Source organism: Miniopterus schreibersii (assembly GCF_964146895.1).
Source record: "Miniopterus schreibersii genome assembly, chromosome: 2".
In the NCBI taxonomy this organism is placed as follows: domain Eukaryota; kingdom Metazoa; phylum Chordata; class Mammalia; order Chiroptera; family Miniopteridae; genus Miniopterus; species Miniopterus schreibersii.
The window spans coordinates 177,775,468-177,796,187 of record NC_138102.1 but is presented as its reverse complement, the minus strand read 5'-3'; the positions used below and the strand labels follow the sequence as shown (position 1 = coordinate 177,796,187).

General features: G+C 51.4%; 1 protein-coding gene across 2 annotated transcripts in view; it reads left to right on the top strand.

Moving 5' to 3' along the window:
• The window catches only part of SYN3 (synapsin III), a 365,786-nt gene that overhangs the window by 31,806 nt on the left and 313,260 nt on the right, over positions 1-20,720 (top strand). For both annotated transcript variants that reach the window (XM_081129888.1, XM_081129889.1), the window contains exon 3: positions 13,586-13,643. In XM_081129888.1, coding sequence (XP_080986014.1) covers positions 13,586-13,643 — 58 coding nt within the window. The remainder of the gene's footprint in view (positions 1-13,585; positions 13,644-20,720) is intronic.

Genomic DNA, 20,720 nt, shown 5'->3' with positions numbered 1-20,720 from the left:
AGTCCTGGGCATGTCTGCCCTCCCTCTAGTTCTGCAAGTCCGCTTCCTGCCTTGCTGCTCATTCCAAAGGAACAGCAAACAGCGTGTGCTTCCCAAACATGCGGTTTTGCCTGAGCATAGTCTGTTCCCTGCTACCTGAAACACCCTTCCCTATCTTGTTCATTTGGCCGATTTCCTTTCATCCTTAAAAGTTTGGTCAGGAGTCACCTCTTCCATGAAGTCTTCCCCCACACACCCCGCCCTGCCATCGCTGCTCACAACCACCTCTCTGTGTAACTCAACACGTACCTCACTGTGCCGTTACCACACACACTCACCACGTTGTGTTATAATTGGCTGCTCGGTGGCTATCTCTTCTGCAAGAACAGGGCCAGTGTCTTATTCTTTATATCCCTGCCGTTCATCACACAGGAAGTATCCACTTAGCATCTGTCATTGCCCCCCCCCCCCCCAGTCCAAGCAGGGTAGCTTTTAAGGGGCATCATGGGACCTGGGAGTCACCTTACCTTAGGAGTCAGCAATCGAGGGGTTTCTGTTTTTACTCACCTCTGTGTAAAATCTTGGCTCTTGATTTTCCAGTGTGTAAGGTAGATGTTTGAGATTCTTTAAAAATGAGGCAGAAGCTCTTACTATTGCCCACAGAATGTGCCAAAACTCCAGCTTTGATTTTCAAAACATTGATTATAACAAAAAAATAAAAGATTGCTCGTAACCAGAAGCCAGGATGGAGGTGGTGAGGGGGCCGTTGGGCTGAGGGGGGCACAGAAGCAGCTAAGCCTGTGCCCCAGCCCCTCCCTCCCTCGGGGCCTCTGGAACTCTCCTCTCCTCCTACCTCACCTGTGGCTTGTCCCTAGAATGTCAGCTATTCCATTTCAACAGTGACCTATTGTTACCTTCCCTGTTATTCTGGTTTCTTTTTTGTTTTTGTTTTTTTGGTTGGGGAAGAAATGAAGATTTTTGGTTTGAAACACCCCTGAACTACCATCCTTCTAGACAGGCGACACTGTCCTAGTAAACAATGCTAATGACAACCGTTAAAGTGCCTTGTGCATTTCCAGTTCACCCAGAGCTATCCCGCTGGGTGGTCACCGTGTTCCCACCACCGCTACCCCCCTCACCCCCCTACTCCGAGGTGCTGTCTTGTATCATCAAGACATGTCTGCTGATTGAGTGGTTTTGAAGGTGACGAGTTGTTGGTAATGATGGGTAAGGGTGTGACAATGGAACCAAGGGGCGCCCTTGGCGGCATCCTTAAATCCCCCTTTTCTCTCTCATCTGCTTAATTCAAGAGAAAGTCACAGTGGCCCCAGCGAGGGTATTTACACCACAGACATTGGCAAATGCTACCGACCAGGGCTTTTGAGTCTCCCCAGAGAGCCGGTTGTCCAGCATTTGCCAGCACACCACTGCTCGGCACTTCTGGGGATGGGTGGGAGTGCATTTTACAGGTGAGGAAGCCGAGCACAGAGATCACACACCTGCTCAGGGAACCGGGCAGGAGAGCGGCTAGTCTGGGACTCGAATGGGACTAACTTCTTTAAAGGCGCTTCTGATGGCGCCCGCCGCCTGCTGACCACTGCTCAGGGCGTTGGTGTTTGGCACGAGGTACATGTGGAAAGTCTTGGTTGAGAAATGAATGACCACACAGGTGAATAAACGTGAGCTCTGAGGATGGGGTCATGTCTCCATCACTGTCTCGTGGCGAACATTTGTGCCCTTTCCATGACCAGCATTGTGCGAGATGGTTCCCATCGATTCTCTAACCCTCCTGACAACTGCATGTAGTACAATTACTGTTCTCATTTTATAAATAAGGAAACTGAATCTCTGAGCCCAACATCAAAACGACTCCAGTGGCATCTGGGATCCAGCTCAGACCGTCCTGGACAGGCCTGTTCCCTTGTCACCCTTCCCACTCTCACCTGAGCGCAGGCGCTGTGCTGGGCGGGAGAACGCCGGCCCCCTGAGCCCCGCACGCGTACACACACGTGCACACACACGTGCACACACCGGCATCTGAGGTCAGCGGGAGGGGTGAGGTGGCAGGACCCCTTGTCATTGCCAAGCACAGGATCCTGGCGGCCTCGCCCTCAGAGGAAAGCGCCCCTCCCGGAGCCAGGCGGCCCCGCCCTGCTGGAGCCCTTGGGCGGCCAGAATGTTAAGGTGCCCGGGCCCAGGGGGTTCCTGGAGCCGTCCACACTCGCCAGCTCAGGTTTGGAAACTGGTTCCTTTGTAGAAATTGCCCAGGCGACTGTTTCCTCTTTATAAGTCACCAAGGGAGCAGGCACAGGGTCTCTTATTTTCTTTTCCCTGCCCTTGGATGTTAAAGATGTGACCTCCTAGCATGTCAAACGTGTTTCCCAAGAGGGTTCCAATGGGAAAGGAGATGAAGTGCAGAAAGTCAGAGCTTGCAGGTAGAAGGTCGGGTTGAAGTCTCAGCCTTGCCATTCACCTGCCCTGTGGTCTCCTGAGCTGCTTCACCGTTCTGTGCCTCAGTTTCCTCATCTTTACAGTGGGATCATAGTGCCACCACCTCGCCTCCACTGAGCTCACGGGGCGCTATGGGGCCCCGGTGAGAGCGCTCTGCTCCTCCCCCTCAGGGATGTCTTCAGGGTGCTCGGTCTGCTCACCTGGACCCGGCCTTGTGCCTCCCTGGTTTAGCCACCGAGTCCTCGGAGCCTAGGCCAGCGCCTGACAGGGTAATAGGGTAGTGAGATGATTCGGTTAATGAGTAAGTGGATGCTCGTGCTAAACGCTGCTGTTACGACAGGAAAGTTTAGGATCGAGAATGCCCTGGGGGCGAGTCTTTCTCGAAAACACACTCAGCTGCCCTAGGATTCTGGAGCCTTCCCTGTGTCCGTCCACTGTCCCTGAGGTTCCCCTTCCTCAAATCATCCAACTGATGACCCAGAGGCTCTGCCTCCACCCTGGGTGGGGGGGTGAGGACTGTGGGGCGTCCTGGCGTCTCTGCGCTGCCTTGAAGCCTTGCAGTGAGTCTCAGTGGCCCGTGGTGACCGGGACATTCACTAATCACTGTGCCACCTGCGGGGGGTTTGAATTCAGAGCTGGCGTCACCAGCCCTGGCTTGCGGGGAAAATTGCCATATTTAGCAAATAAAAACATAGAATGCCCAGTTAATACTTAGATAAACCATTTATTAGTATAAGTATATCCCATACAGTATTTGGGGCAGGCTCTACAAACTTATTTGTTGTTTATCTGGAATTTGTTGTTTACTGGCTGTCCCGTATTTTATCTGGCCGCCTATTTATGGGGATGGCCACGAGAGACAGCGCCCAGCCCCACTCACACGGCCCAGTGAGGGCCTGGCCTTTGGGCTTCCTTGCTTTCTGGTTGGGGAGCCAAACCAGGCGCCCACATGACCCCATTTTCAGAGAGCAGCTTTCCCTGCCTGGGGTGAGGATTGAGGACTGTCGGTCACCAGCAGGGAGGGAGCGAAACAGAGTGGACGGTCCCCATCCTCCCTCTCACTTGGTGACCTTCTGCCAGCCTGACCTCCAAGCCTCGCATTCCTCAGCTGTGAGGCAGGACCTGGTCCTGTCTGTTGTGAAGGGCTGTTGTAAGGATTAGAGATGATGGCATGGGTGGGGCTGGGACAGGGCTTAGCCCGTCCTAACAGGTGCGGAAACGGTAACTGTTATTTACAATTAATTGCAGTTACTAATTGCTGGTGAATACAATAGCGCTGGGAGCCAGCGGAAGGAAGCCACTTGGCACGCTCCTCCGTTCAGCTGGATTTGCTGCAGGGCTGTCTTCCAACGGCCCGGAGGAGGGGTCTGGATCTCTGAAGATGAGAAGAGAGGGTGGAGCCCTCCTCCCAGAGTTGGTTCGGGGGTTCAGAGCTGAGACCCACACCCCTGTGTTGAAGACAGTTGGCTCTAGGGAACAGAATTCCTATGCCTCCCCCTACCGCTTCCCTACCCCTGACACTCTCCTTGAACAAGGACAGGCCCTGCCTGTGTCCTGTAGGCAGATGCAGGGCTGGATGGGACAGGGAGCCAGCAAAGGCCTAAAGTCACCTTCCTGGGGCTTCACTTGCTGCCTCCCACAGGTCAGGCCGCACCACCTGGAGTGGCACTGGCCCTCTGGACTCATCCCTCCACCCAGGGCACCACCTGCCCCTCCCCCGAAAGGCCTGGCCCTGGTGCCTGGGGGAGGGGAATGCCCTGGGCATTCCCCAGCAGCCTGCCCAGTCGCCTGGAGACGGGCTCCCTTTTCCCAGGCCCGGCCCCTTTTATGGGGCAGACAATGTGCGCACACAGTGAGGGCCTTGTGTGGCACCCAAGCCCCAAGCCCTTTGACTTGAGGAATTTTTCAAGTGCTGACCTCTCTCCGTGAGGTCTTTGAGCCGTCCAATCCAGAGGCCTGGTGCCCCTGCCGCTTCCTACCCAGCTCGCAGGGGGAGAGGGAGGGAGGGGGAAAACAGTGAAGGGTTGTCTCTCCTGCCCTGGTAGAGTCTTCGCCTCCGAAACAGTGGCTGGAAAATGTGAGGGAAATGTCTTTGGGCAAGAGAGACTACGGGGAAGAAATCGGATGGGTGCTGTTGCTTCCTAATTTCTCCCTGCTCCACTGATGCAGCTGGATCTCAGTGGAGCCACTGTCCTCTCGGCCTCAGTTTCCTCAAAGTCAAAGAGTGACGCTGGACTAAGATCACAGTCCTCAATAGACTGTTTCCATCAGAATGACATTCAGGTTCTCAGGCGCCTTCTATTGGACAGAGTTCTCTGTTTGTGAGGAAAAGAAATAGACTTTGGCTGACTCGGGCAAAATGGGGATTTATTAGAAATAGTGGGAGGCTCACAGAATCAAAAGGAAATATGAAGATCTCTGTCTCGGAGAGGTTAGGGCCCGGGCTCTGCCAGAATCTAGGAGGCAGGGGCTGGTGGGCAGTCTCTGGAGAAGTTACCTCTTGGTTCCTCCCAGCCTTGTGCCTCTTGGCTCAAAAGTCAAATTCCAGGTGAAGAAAAAACCTGGCAGGGCCCACAGTGTGTCCCACCAAGACTGCAAGAGAGAGGCTTGGTTCCATCCATGCAAAGACTATCACTAGAAGTCAGAATGGATGAGATGACCCCTAGACCTACTGAATCACAATATCTAGAGTGGAGCTCGGGAAACCTATGGCTCCCTATCGGTAGAACTGGGACCAGTGGGGCCAACAAAGGGAGACATATTTCAGCTCAATGTACAGAATGGGAAGGTCAGCAAAGATCCAGTGGGCTGTCTGGTAAGGGGGTGAGCTCCCCGTCATGTGCAGGTGTTCAAGCACAGCTGGGCTGGCCGTTTGGGAGGAATAATGCAGAAGAGGCTCAGGCTACAGAGGGGTCAGCCTACAAGCCCTTCAAGGGTTCTTGGGCCTGGCACTCTTCATTTTTCCCTCTCTGACTTTGTGTCTCAGTCATTTTCCCTGCTCTCGCCTTGATTTGTCTCTGAGGAGTTCTGCAGTTTAACTTGTGATCTTTCCTCATTCTCCAAAACATACTTTTCTCGCCCAGGCCCTCTGAATGACCTTCCTTTGAAGGAGCCCCTCAGATGCCCTGGGCTTTCTTAGCAATAGCTGTTCCTGTTCCCACAGGCTCCACCCCGCCCAGTGACAGCCTTGCCCTGGAGGACGCAGGTGGCTGGGCAGAGGCCAGCCTCTTTACAGAACATCTCTTCTCCTGGGGCCTGTGGACGCCTGTCCGGGACACGTTTCCTTGGCAGGAGGGAGACTGTCTGTGATGGCAGGAGAGGGGATGGCGCTTCTTGTCCACTTTCCTCACCTCCCACCCTGGGTTTGCAGGAAGGGCAGGGTGCGTGTTTCCTGCAGATTTGCACTGAGCTAATCGCCATCTTCAGAATGGAATTAGTTAAATTAGGGGTTGCCTGTGCAGCTGCTCACAGGATGCAAGCCAGCCGGTGAGTGAAGGGACAGGTGGTAGGAAAAGGGGTAGGCACAGAGAAATGCTTCCCTGCTGTAAGGAAAACAAGAGCAGAAGCCCTAGGAAAAAATGGACCTGCCACTTGGTTTCAGCTTCAGGGAGATGACAGGGAGCAGTGGGGACTGTGTTAGGTTTGAGAACCGATGGCCTCTTTGAAGGCAGCACCTGGGGTCCATTCAGCAGATTTCTACCTTGAGACAATAAGGGTGTGGTGTTGCCATTATTGATTTTCAAAGGAAGCTAGGAATCTGAAATTTTTATATGAATTTTCTATTTTATAATTGAAAGTATACAATTTAAGACCAGTAAAGCAGGACTATGGACTCCATGAGGTTTGCCAGTTGGCATCTTCTGATACAGAAGACAGGCGTCAAGGCACGCATGCAGCCTAGCTCCTCTCTGGGCCTGTCTCCTGGCTAGGCTGTAAGTACCAGGATGGCAGGGAGGCTGTTTGTTCAGTGTGATTCCGAGGGACTAGCACAGTGCTGAGCACGTAGTAGACCATGGGTGGGTGGATGGATGGATGGATGGATGGATGGATAAGTGGATGGATGGATGGATGGATGGATGGATGGATGGATGGATGGATGGATAAGTGGATGGATAAGTGGATGGATGGATGGATGGATGGATGGATGGATGGATGGATGGATGGATGGATAAATGGATGGATAAGTGGATGGATGGATGGATGGATGGATGGATGGATGGATGGATGGATGGATGGATGGATGGATGGATGGATGGATAAGTGGGTGGGTGGGTGGATGGATGGATGGATGGATGGGTAAGTGGATAGATAAAGGGACAGAGGGAGAGAAAATAAGCTCCCTCAGTCCTCTCCTCCTGTGCACTCAATATTCTCATGGTCCTCATCTTCTCATCCTCCATATAACATCTATGCCCCTTTTCTAGAATGATTGTGTGTTAGTCATTTGCACCTTGGTATGAATTACCTTTTAGTGCATATCTTTCCCATGGGAACTTCTCCTGGTTGGGCTTTTACTAGTTGTTCACTCAGTGTTTGCTGATGGAACAGCTTAGCCTTCTAAATGTTCACCCTTTTGATGGAATGAAGGTTGTGGGCTTTCAGATATCTGTGGGAATGAGGGTGACACAGTGTTGTGTCTTTGGAGAGGAGAAGGGAAGGGATGGGAGATGACATTCTAGCCCATCTCTGCAGTCACAGTGAACTGGGTGCCTGATGAGTTTACCCTAAAGGCCCGTGCCAGGGAGCGTCCGGTGCAGGTTTCCGTCATGCTAGATGTGAAGCTGGAGTCCCATTCAGAGCTGGGAGGAGGCTGCCCCCTTCCTCTTCTTGGAGAGACAATGACCGTTACTTCCCCAGGACATATCCACTAACCTTAGCCCTCTGCCTATCCTGTTGAAGGACAGGAGGGAAAGAAATGAGCATTAAACACCTGCCACATGTCAAGGAGGTCATTCATGGGGGCCTTGTGGCAAACATAGTAATGCTCTTATTTGTACAAATGAAACAGACTCTGGAAGTATGACATTTGTCTGAGGCAGAACTAGGAAATAAATCAAGCTAGACAGGACCTGGGTCTCTCTCTAATGCTGGCAGTGCCCACGCCCCTCTTTACCTGGCGAGGTGAAGTCCCCCCCCGCCCCCAGCAGCCCACAGGTGAGCAGCAGACCTGGTAGCAGGCCTTCAAAGCTGCATCCTCACTTAATCCTCATGGCAACCCTATGGGTAGATTCTCCTACCCCCATTCTACAGATGAAGTAGAGGCTCGTCCAAAATCATGCAGCGAGTGCCAGAGCTGCCAACTCAAAGCTAGACCTTCCACTCCAAGCCCGTTGCTCATTTTTCCTGCACATTTAGGGACATGCCCCAGGAAAATTCACCACCCTCCCCGGGTGCCCGCAGCATCTACTCAACTCATTTCCCCTTCTCTGTTCTCACGCATGCACACATCCAGACCCTCTGGCATTTGTCTTTGAGGCCCTTGGCCCTGGCAAAGAATAGGTACCAGATACTGGGTGGAATGATGAATGAGTTGGGCCACTCCCCAGGGAAGCAGCCCCTGGCCCTGAGACTGGATTGGGATCCCCTTCTGCGGGTGCACCTGGATCTTTGGGCTAATGCCCTGTGTGATCACCCATTTATGTGTCTCTCCCTGTGGCTATGTAGTAAGCCTCATGCTTCCTTAGAGCCTGCAGGCTCTGGCATATAGTAGATGGTCAATAAAAGTGTGTTGTGTCTTGCAAAGAATTCTTCCCTGAGCAACCCGAGTCAGAGCTCCCCTGCTCCCCGCACGTACCCTGTCACTTCATGCATTTCATTCACAGCGCCCGTCGTTTCCTTTTCACCTGCTTAGTTTTGTGACTTTTCCCAGGGCACATGAGCACCACAGGAGCAGGAACTGGATCAGCCTTTCCCTTCATGCCTAGCGAGGTGCCCAGTCCCAGGAGCCTCAGGAAATAGTGATACAATGAGAGACAGAACAGGTGACGGGAACTGTGGCCCAACCTAGCCACAAAAATCTCCTTCCCTGTTGTCGTCAGAAGCCAATGAGGGGTTTGTCACATCCTGTGGCATGGGGCCCTAGTAGGTCTCAGCTCCTCACCTCCACAGATCCCTGTACAGGTGCCGGGGCATTACCCTCAGAGGGTCCCTCCCTTTCCTAACCCACAGGAACCCCCAGATTAAAAAGGGATATGGAGAGGCTGCCGGTCATTGGAGGGTCCCCTTTGGCAGTGGAGGGGCCAGGAGGGTCAGCTATTCTGGGAGTAAGTAATAGCCCTAGAACTGATCTCTGAATGGGACTGCGCTCAAAGGTCTTGCTTTGGCTGCATCTCCATTCAACCAAACTGCCATGTGACTCTCCCTGTGTCACTAACTGGGAAAGGCCTGCGTGTGTCCACCTTCAGCCATCTCCTGCGTGGTCCATCTTCCGTCTCCCCCTGCTTCTGTCTAGGCCACAAATGAGCAACTGACGTGTTGCGTTAAAAACATGAAAATCCCTTAATGGAACCGGATTCCTGCCTCCCTGCCCCCCTCCCCTTCCCCAGCAGGGGCTGTGCCTGAGACAGACCGCCCCTGACCCCTCCTGCCCCGGGAGGACTTTGCTGAGACCCGGCCACCTTGACTCTACATCCCAGATGGATTTGGGGGGAGGGCGCTGCTTGGACACAGGTGGATCCTGTTTGTGCTAATTCTCCTGCCCCTGCTGCAGCCCTGGAAGACCCGGTACCCGCTCCCCATAAATCTTCCTCTCACACCACATCCCGCCTCCCCAAATAGGGGTTTCCCACCCCGGGCAGCCGGTTTTATAATATTCTCCTTCCTGGTGCCTCTGATGTGGCGGTAAAATATGAGACCACCCACAGAGATGGAAGCTTGGCGGAATCAAGAGCGGCCCCCACCTCCTTCCCGAGGCCAAGGGCTTGACTGATGGGCCGGGATATTCAGGGAGCTCGTTATGAGAGTAAACATGAGGGCGTCGGAAAGAGGTCTGCCTTGGGGAGACCGAGCCCTGGGCCCAGCGGGGCCCCCCCATTTCACCTGAGGTCAAACAGCCAGGCGATTACGGAGGCAGCGGGCAGCCCCAGCCCCCCAGGCATCTGGAATTCCAGACCATCCCCGCCGCTCCCGCGGCCAGACAGAGCTGCTCGGAGGCAGCTCCGGCCTGAATGAGCCCCGGCAAGGGGCAGCAGCCTGTGTGGCCCGTCAGGAGACAGGCTTCTGACTCGCGGCCAGGCGGGGGGATGGACCGCCTGACCCTCCGCCTCAGCCTGCGTCTGTCTGCCAGGCCCTGCGGCAGACATCCCAGCGACGGGCGAAACGAGCGTCTCTCCTGGGAAGGTGAGCCTTCGAAGGCCGGAGCGCCCTGGGTGGCATTGGTGCCGTGCAGCGTGCCCTGGGCTCCGGGGTGGAATCAAGGCCAGGGCTGCCAGTTGTCGCTGCGCAGTGTGACCCAGCGTCGCGGTGGGTGTAGGTGTGTAAGTGCACTGCGGCAGGGCACCAGGAGGTGGCGGTGACGCGTCTCCAGGACCGGATACCCTGTGGCCTATGCCTGAAAGACATGATTCATTTACCCAGGCAGCAAACATCTGTTAAACATGTGCCTCGGGCCCTGGCACTTCGTGCTGGATGCTGGAGAGTCAGTGAGCCCTGAGACACAGTTTCGGGGTTCCCAGGCTCTCACGGGCTAGGTGTATGGGGGCCGGGGACCGACAAGCAAAGGGTAATTGCAGCCCAGGGAGATGCGAGTTCTAATGGCTATGGGAACCCCGAGGAGGGACCTGACCCAGCCTCCTTAGGGGGTGCTTCCAGGGAAAACTTGATAGAGTGAGAAAGAGGCAGCCACGCAGGGAAGAGCAGGAAGCCGCCCTCAGCAGAGAGAGACGCGAAGGCCCAGAGGCATGAAAGCATGGGACATGTTTAAGGGCTGGCAGAACGGGGAGCGGGTCCGTGGGGTGGGCGGAAAAGGGGAGGAGAAATGGGCCTCAGGTCAGCAGGGCCCAGCTCCTGAAGGACCCACAGGGTCTGGACTGAATCCCCCAAATCTTTTAAAGCATAAGGTGTGGTTCACTGTTGCTACTAGAGGTTTTGTGGGGCTTTGAGCAGGGACGTCTCCATCTGGAACATGTGGCGGCTGCTCTCTGCCCAACCACCGCTCAGGGCTGACATTGGGGTCAAATAGGAGGGGTGGGAAGGGCAGGGCCTCCGTATCCACGCCACCCGTTTATTACTATCACTGTCCATCACTTACTGCACCGACGGGACGGATAAAGCCAGGCAAATAGCAATTCTGCCTTGTAACCTCTGTGAGGGTAAGATTATGTCTCGTTTGTTTGTGGGTCCCTGCCACACGGCACCCCCAGTTACAGAGTGAACACTCAGTGGTCCTCTGTTGTTGCTGGTTCTGTTTCGACCCCTGGCCTATAGACTTTGGAGCTTACTATGTGCTAGGAGCTGTTCTAAGTGCTTTCTAAGTCTTGTCTTGTTTAATCTTCACAACAACCCTGCGTGAGAGCTACTGTGATGATTCCCACTTCCCAGATGTGGAAACTGAGGCACACGGAGGTGGAGTGAGTAACCCAAGGTACAGAGCAAGGGAGTGAGTGAGCTGGGATTACATCCAGGTGGTGCAGCCCTGAGCTCACGACACTCTACCGCCTTGTTACACAAAAGAGCAAGTGAATTTCTCACCACAACCTTGCCTGGTAGAGGTGATCACCACTTGACAAATGAGGAAACTAAGACCGGGACGGGTTAAGTACGTGGTGAGTAAGTAGCAGAGCTCAGATTGTGCCCACACCCATGTGATTCCAAATCCATGCTTTTTCCCAGCATGCCAGTGATTACATTCATTAGTTACTGTCCTGAGGTCCCAGGCTCACCTAGTACTTCTGTAAAAACCCAAGCTAGAGGGACCCTTGACCTAAGTCCTTCTGTGGCCCTTACCAGCTGTGCCCGTGCTGACAGCAAAGGAGGGCCCTGCAAATTGCATCCTTGGGACCGTGCACCCTAGAGTTTCCTGCCCAGAGGGACAGGCGCAGTTCCAGGGCCCTTGTAGCCTAGCCTCCCAAGGCATGTGGCCAAGGGACAGCTGTCGATGGGGGTGTGGGCAAGGAGGTAAAGCACGTGGCCTGGCCCGTCCACAAGCCTCCGTAAGAAGCCCCATCATCTGCAGGACAGAGAGGAGGGTGGAAGGAGAATTAGGGATGTCACTGGGAACCAAAATATGGCAGTTCCCATGTTGCCCCGTCCAGGAATTCTGAGAAGTCTAAATCCTGACCCTTGCAGAAAATTATGCGATTGTATTTGTTCAGGAAGCAAGACGGACATGTTTTATTTAATGTTTGTGAGCTTTATATATCAATTTTGAAAATTCGGCCTATGAGACACGGGCCTCCATTTGTGCTTTTGCCCCAGGCCCCACAAAACATTAGAGGCGGGCATATCCCAGCGCCTGGAGTTTGCCAACACTGCCTTTACGGATTTGTGACAAAATCCACAAATTACGTGATAAGGTTCCCTTTGCATGAGGATGATTTGTCTAAGACCATCCTGGGAGGAAAAAAAAGCCACCAAAATCTTGCTTTCAGGTCACACTAACAGCTCCTGTTGCACTAAAATCCTGCCTCGTTGACATCTAAGCCCGAGGACATTGTAAGAAAAAGTGGTGTTACTCTCAGAGCTGTCAGTGACACGGGCAGTGTTGGAAAGAGATGAACTCCACTGGCACCGGCGAAGTGTAGGTAGGCTTTGCAAGCAGACTGACTGAAGCGTGGCCAGAGAATCTATAGAAAGGCTTCTTTCCTTTGCAAATGAAAGAATGAAAAAAACAAAGAAAAGATGGCAGCATTGATGTTCCAGGGGAAAGAATGAAAGAAGCGACTAAGACGATTCTTGGATGTAATGATTACAAATTATTGGTTAGAACTCAATCTCGTGGCCATTCCAGCTGAATGGTGGCTTGGGATCTACGTTCTATAAGCTCTCTCACTGTGGGAAAGGAAGACGACAGGTATTGGGATCAAAGAGCTGTCTCTGCCCCAGAAGAGGTTTATGGACACGCTTAGCATTTCATCTCTCTGGGCTTTAGTGTCCTTGCCTATAGGAAATAATAACACCTACCTCCTGGCGGCGGTTGTCAACATTAAGTGAGAAAGACGATAGGTCAGAGCCCATAGCACAGAAAACAAGTGGGTCTGTTTTCATCTATCTCTTCAATCACTGACTCATTCAACAGGTATTAATTGAGCTCCTACTGTGTGTGAAACACTCCGGTAGGTGAGGGATAGCATGATGAGTGAGGTAGCTTGCTCCTGACCTCGAGGAACCATGTTATACTGTGGGGGACACGGGCACTGCACACAGTTACTAGTTATAACCGTCCCGCGTGCTATGAAAGAAAAGAGCATGACAAGGGAATCTATATGAGAAGAGAAGCGAAGAGGCCAAGATTGGGGTGTTTTTTAAAAAAAGTAGGTAAGTGGGTAGATTGAGAAATGATTAGCAGGTAGAATCAATGGGGATAGAGCGAGAAAGAGGGGAGAGGAATGATGTGTGTGTCTCTGCCTGGAGTAATGAGCAGATGGGGCGCCACTTGCTGATAATGGGGTGCGAAGGAAAGATGATGGAAGGATGGACGGTTAGGGGGCGGGTGATGGGCTATGGATGATGGGTGGATGGATGGTCAAAGGAACAGTTACGGCCTGCTCCACTGGACAGAGAGACAAATGGAGAAAGCAGATGGATACGTCAATTTAATAAGTCCTTTATTCAGTATATAGAGTGTACCTCAGTAAAATAATTCCACACCATTTATATAGTATTCTTTATCTTGTTTGATCCTTAACATAACCCTTAAAAGTATATCATGCAGGTTTTAATGTCTCCCTTTTAGAGTGGATAAAACAGAGGCTCGGGAAGGTCAAAGAACTTGGCAGAACGAGATCCTGAGCCTCCAGCTCTCCCGTCCAGTGCTCTCCCCCGTCTCCCCCTCAATACGCAGAAGCAGCGAGGACCGCGGCGGTCGCGGTGGGAGGAGAGAGCACTGGCAGAGAATGTGTCTGGATACGCACCTCTGGGGTTGTAAGGCCTTCGGGAAAGGGGAGGAAAGAGTTAAGCTATCTGCGTCCTTACCCAGGTGTCTTCCTCTCCTTTGCAGGGCCAAGTATTTCCACGGGAAGAAGGTGAATGGAGAGATTGAGATCCGCGTGGAGCAGGTGGGTTGGCGCGGATCCTTTAGTGCTATTACCCTGACCTTGGAGCCATTCCCAGGAGCAACCTTGATCCCCAACCTTATACAACTATAATGAGCCAAGATTACCAAAAAATCCTGGCTTATACCTGGGAGTCTCATTAAATTCCGGGGTTATTTAGTCCAATGGTTTTCGACCTTTTTGTCCTAGCAGTAGAACCTTCCTGATTCTAAGGGCATCTCAATAGAGACAAGTAGAGCTTCTCCAGTGGGAATGAGCATGGGGAGCTCAGAGGTCCATCACTCCATTGTTCTAGTCCCCGCATCCCCGCCATGGTCCACAAGGCATGGAACTACTTGAGCTGGGAGCATAGTGGGCTTGAATCCTGGCTCCCTCATTTTCTGGGTATTGGGCAGGTGACTTAATCTCTTTGTATCATTTTTTGGTATTTTTTTTGGTATCATTGTTGGGATTAAATTATGTAAAGCCTCAAAGGAGATTAGAATCATGAATACTGGCTCTTACAATTAGCATTAATACCAACATCTAATTCCCTCATTTTATGGGGAAAGAAACATGGACTTGTTCAAGGCTACACAGGAAGTCAGTGGCAGAACTAGGCCTAGAATCTATGGTTTCCATATCTAGGGCTCCTCCTATTCATTCAGTGAATGCTTTTTGGGGACCTGCCCAATGCCAAGCATCGTGCTGTGGCTTTAGCATATCAAAGCATGGGCCCTGGAGCCAGACTCTAGGGTAAAATCCCAACTAACAGTGACTTTGGTTGAGTAATACTTAAGCTCTCTGCAGCTCAGTTTCGTCACGTGTACAACTGGGTAATGAAGGCATCAACTTTATAGGGGGGCTGTGAGGATCAATGAGTTAGCCTTAGAACAGGGCCTGGCACATACCAACACTTAGTAAATGTTACCCTTTTATCGTCATCATCATCATCATCATCAAAGGTCAACAGTTCCTAAGATAGGAAAGGGCCCTGCTATACGGTGAACTCAGAAAAGTGCGGTAAAAAAATAGAGGGCTGTGACCTTTCCGTACTCTGAGTTTCTTTCTGTTGGAGGAACAGAAAGCCTTTCTGAGCATCACATTTGAGTTGGCTTAGTATGAAAACACCTACAGCTTGAATTTCAATTTGATCCTGTGGCTTTCAAGTCTGTCCAATGTCTACTGGTTTTCCGTCCATGGCAAAGAGCAGGTTATTTTTGCTCACTTAACAAATATTTGTCAAACGTCTACTATGCTAGCTAGCTGACACGGGGAACAGGATATAGGAGCAGAGGCTCTGTCCCAAAAAGCCTGTGGTCTAGCGAAGGAGGCACGGTAAGTCACCACAGGACCTCCACACAGGTGGAGTCCAGGAAAGAGAGGCCCAAACTCAGCGCCCTGGGCCGCCGAGGCCACACTAACTGGAGTCGGGAGTGGCTTCGAGGAGAGGGTGGTATTTGAGTGGATCTTGAAGGATGGCTATGCTGTCAACAGGTGGAGGCAACGTCTGAAGAGTTTATGAGATGGAAGCAGTGGGAGCAAAGCTAAGGAGACCAGAAGCACAGGGTATGGAACGGGGGGGAGTCCAGTTTGGTTGACTCCAAACCAGGACGCATCATGTTCCCCGGACCCCATCCTACTCATGTCCGAGTTTCCTCTCTCAGTGAGGGGTCCCACTGTCTACCTTCCACCTTAGCCAGAAACCTGCACCGGCTTCTGGACCCCTCCCTCTCCTTCTGCCACGACGCCCGTTCAATGACCAGATCCCGCTGACTCCGAATCCCGCGTTGCTCTAGTCTGTCCACTCCTCTCCGACGCCACTGCCTAGAGCCTTGGCTGAACCATCTCAGCTCTCATCCACTCTTCCTGTTCAACAGCCTCCTAATTTCATCTTTTCACCCACTTCCAATTTATATTTTGTTCTAAAGCCAGAGGGATCTTTCTTAAAAATCGAATTAGGTTCTTAGAAGTGTTAACGTTAAAATCCCTTCCTCAAAGACTCCTTCTTGGAGCCCTCACGCCCCGACCTCAGTCAGGGAACCTGGATATTTCCTTTTGTAGCACCCCAGTGTTTCCTTCCTGGCCTTTATCTGAGTTTTTAACCGCATTTTTAGATGTGGAATTATTTGCATGAGGGTAGGGGCCATGGCTGTTTGGATCTCACTCTTAAGTAGCACAGAGCCTGGCACATACTAGAACCGAAGCAGATATTCACTGGGTGAATAACTCCTAGATTCCACAGATTCCAGGCTGTTTGTCAGTTTCCAAGGGAAATAAATCACTGCTCCTTAATCTCCCTTGAAAAATCTAAGTTTTCCATAAACCATCTGGTAAATGCTCAGCTGCCAGCTTAGCTAACCTTGTCTCATCCCATTTGTGAAAATCCCAGAGGCATGTTTTAATTTTACCCATTTATGTCAGTGCCTCCCCTGGCCCAACTTATGGGTACAAAACCCGTGAGCAGGAGCATCCGAGGGAACTGCCCTAAGAATAACTCTGGGGACACTCGTCCAGTCTAGGGGGCCTGCAGTCCCACTGGAAAACATTGGCTCATTTAGAGTCCTCATTTCCAGCCATCCCCCTCCATGGAAGCCAGAAGGCAAATCAGCCAGACCAGTTAGCAGGCCATTTGGAGGTTTTCCCCTGGAAGACATGTCTTCCTAAGCCCCATCTTAGAGTCTGAATGGTTTGTCTTTTCCCATCTGGATCAATGGGCGGCTCGCATAAGCAACCCCCAGGAATCTCCGATACGCATCCTCTGGCGCTTGGGAGAAGTCTTCGGATGGGAGCCACTGTTTAGTCTGAGCCGGCCTCACATTTTGGAAGCCTGTCTCCCAACTGAGGGCCAAATTAACCAGATAATTGCACTGTCTGGGTTTTGCTGGACAGAGTAAATGAGTTAGTTGTGGTTGGCCTCGAGGAAGCCTCCGCCCCTTCTCTCCACCCTTTCACCCCCCATTTCAAAAACTGCTTGCCTCAGCTCTTGCAGAGCCAGAAATGAGGACACCCTCCCGAGGAGGCCAGTGGGGGGGACCGCATCGGGTTGCATCCCGTTACCCAGAATGCCCCCCGGCTCTGCGGGGCCTCACAGCAGTGGCCTGGGGGCCTGAGAGGCTCTGGCCAGGGTGCTTGGCATGTCAGGCTCTCCTCTGTTTATGTTTGAGGCAAAGGGTCTTTTTCGCCGCAGGTACAAGTCACCCCTCTGTGGGACTGGTGATGAGGTTGATGAATAGATTAATATCGAGAGGATGCACAGCTCTGCGAGGCTAGAGGACTGGGACTGAGACAGGCCTTGGGCTTCCTTCTGCTCCAATAGAAAAGGCAGAAATTTCCATGCTCAGTCTTTCCTCAGTATTCATAGAGGTACCAAAGCATAAGGGACGACAGTGCCCTGTTCCAGCAGATGGAGAGGGAGGCAGGAAAAGGTGAAGACCCTGCCCTTGAATCCAGCGGTGGAAGCTGGGCAGGCCACGGGTTCACACATGAGTGCCTGTGGCTCCCCTTGAGTCCTGTCCTTGTGTGATACCTGGGTTGGCTGGGGTTAGGTAGATGTGTGTGGATCCCAGGGAAGGCTGTTGGTTGGAGTTCTGTTCATCTTTTGTCCTCAAACTATATATTTCCTCAACTTAAACACCTTCTGGAAGCAAAGGTAGGGTTCTCCCCTTAAAATATTTTCAGCACTCAAGACCATCGTATGCGTGTGTTTTCTCGTACCCATTTGCCTGCCCTCCGCAATTCTTCCTGGGGCATCCTTTCTTAGAATGGCCCTTAGCTGTAGATATTGACCATAAACACCATGTGATATTTTAAGAAATAATTGTCAGTGAGATAGAGAAATGGAGGTTGGATGTTAATTCAGTTTGGTGGAATGGTAGCAGGTCAAACATTACCCCCATTAGGAAATGACTACTGGGTAGAAATACACCTTGAGAGAAATTTATCTAATAGCTTGTCAGAGAGCTCTGCCCTTGGCTTTGCTCTACTCCATCTTTTGTTTTGTTAAATATATTTTTATTGATTTCAGAAAGAGGAAGGGAGAGGGAGAGAGAGAGATAGAAACATCAAACATGAGAGAGTCATTGATCGGCTGCCTCCTGCATGCCCCCTGCTGGGGAACATGCCCACAACCCGGGCATGTGCCCTGACCGGGAATCGAACCCCGATCCCCTGGATCGTAGGTCAATGCTCAACTACTGAGCCACACCAGCCGGGCTCAATTCCTCCTTCTTAACAGCAATTCATCTAATTAAATTCACTGATGACTTGAAGCTGAATGGGAATAAATTTGATATGATCAGGTCGAATGGGGATATGCTAGAAGGTCCTATTCAAAAACTCAGCTGAAGAGGAGCAGGATTGGGAAGACTCAGTCTGTTAAAACCCCATGATGAAAAAAAGGACCTGAGACTTGAGTTGAGTACATTCTTAATATGTGTGGGAGGAAGTGTGGTTTGGAGGTTAAGATTGTGGCTCTGGAGTAAGATAACCAGAGATGGAATCTTAGCCCCATCACATTTTAGCCGTGTTGACCTTCTACTTACAACACCTCTAAGCATCAGTTTCCTCGTCTGCAGAATGAGAGAAATAATTTCTGCCCCCTAGAGTTATTGCACAGAGTCAGTGAGTTAGTGTGCGTATTATGCTTAGCATCGTTCTTGGCACACATACGAAGGGCTCAATAAACCACTCTTATGGTTGTTAATACCCCCAAACCTGATGCTACTGCTGGTTGCATGATCGAAGTACAGCATTTAGAATACAGGAAGGTGATGGTACGTGGACACACACACACGCTCACACACACACACGCTCACACATACACACACACACTCACACATACACTGTGCTGGTCAGACCCTAGTGAGGGGCCCAGCTAGTATCACACTGTAAGGGGGTAATAGCAGCCTGGATTGCCTTCTGCAGAGAGACTGGAGGGAGAGGACTGGCCTCTGTGAGCAAAGGGGATCAGTATGAGGAACTGGAGATGTTGAGTCCAGGAAAAGAGAGTTGTCTGATAGGACCCAGTCTACTCTGCAGACACCTACCACTGAATGAGTGGTTGAAAACAGTAAGAGCTATCATCTGTTGAGTACTCACAAGATAAGGCTTGATATTTTTTATTGTAGGTGTGGGCACTAGCATTGCCTCCATCTAACAGAAACTGAGGCTCGGAGGGAATAAGTGGATTTCCCAAGGTTGCCGACACGTCATTGGCAGAAGCCATTGGCAGTTTACAAACCCAGGCAGTCGGACTTCAGAGCCCTCCTCTGATCCACTACATTTTCCTGCCAGTGTTGCAGACATCAAGAACAATAACCAGTGTATTGTTTAGACCCCTTTGCATGCATAATCTGTTTCAGCCCCTTTGAGGTGGGTACTGTGACTCTCCCGACTTGGCAGGTGAAGAAACTGAGGCTCAGAAAGGCTAAGCGCCCTGCTTGAAATGAGTGAGGAGGAATTTGGGCCCAGGTTTCATCTGCATGTGTGCTGCACCCCCACCCTATAGGGTCTCACTGGGACTAGAATTCAGGCTAATGGTACATCCTATAAGAAGATGGCTTTCAACTTGATATAAATGCTGGAAAACGGTGCTGACCAGTGATGAACGGGACGTGCCATGCCCTCTGGTAGGTAGGGAGTCCCCTGTGTTGGAAACGCTTCAGCAAAAACTAGATGGTTATTTCAGGAAATATTTCATAGAAAATTTATAAAACTAATAGGAAAAAACTTTTATTTTTTTCTCTTACTTAGTTTTGGGGTAAAGGTAATATTCACATAATCGAAAATTCAAAAAGTAAAAAATGGTATCTGGCGGGATGTCTACCTCCGACCCTGCCCCCCGATCTCTTTAACCACTCATTAACTAGTTCAGTTCACCATTATCACTAGTTCCTTGGGCAGCTTTTCAGAGATGTTACATGCAACGATTAGTACACATCCATGATTACTTCCCCTTGTTTTTCATCAATGGTAATTAGTCAGAGAAACATAAACCATTGTAGGTATTTTAGAAGAAGATTTAATAAGGAAGGTTGATTTCAAATGGGTCAGAAGGGGCCATCATATTACCCAAGTCACAGCAGCCCTGCATTCACCTTTGTCGCTGCCACCACTGTCCCTGGAGATGCGCGAGCCTGCACCCCACTGACCCTGCAGGAATTGCCCCAACCTGCTCCGTCTGCTGTTGCTGTGGGTGGAGCTTCCTTAGCTGCCACTAGGAGCAGAATGGCTGCTACCATGGTCCTAACTTCAACTCTTGCATAAACGCCTCCCATTGGTAGAAATTAACTGGAACCATGTGTCAAAAGAGTCTGGGAAGTGCAGATCTAGGCCTCCAGCCCCCACAAGGCCGGAGAGACTATAGAAGGACGGGTGTGGGGCTGACTAGCACAGTGCACCCCTCTAGCCGCTCAGCATCCCCTTCTTACCTATAATATTCTGCTTCCTGACTTTCCCCTTAATGTACCGGGGAGTTTGTTCCATGAGAGTGTGTGCAGAGCTGCCTCATTGTTCACGATTGCCTAGGGTGCTATCAAATGGGCATGCCATAGTGTATTTTCTGTAATTTTGTTATGAATAATGCTAAATCTGTGTCCTTTGTTAGTGTAGCCGTAGGCTTCCTTCCTAGAAATACAACTGGTTCCTAAAGTATTGCACGAGGTAAGTGCTGCGACGCACCTTGAGGAATGAGGGACTTTCCCGCAGCTGCAGGGGGCCCCCCAAGAGACAGCCCTCGGCTCTCAGCCCCTTTCAGAAGTGGCTCACTCAGGTAGGAGAGCTGCCTTGCCCAAGGTCACATCTGTTTCCTGGGGGCAGCTGCATTCAAAGACTGGCTGGCATAGGGTGTAAAGACCTAGTCGCTTGAACCCAACTGGGGACAACTCTGAAGGGCCACCCTAGCTTCAGAGCTCCTTGTCGAGTTGGCAGAGGCCTCTGCGGAGACGGCTGTGTGGCTGGACCTCTCCCTTTGCCCAGGCCCACTCCCTTCCCTTAGGCCCACTCCCTTCCCTTTTCCCTGAACGCTCCCTAATGTCTGTCTCGGAGTCTGCCTCCTACGACATTTATAATTCTGATCAATTTTGCCAAATTACCCTCCCT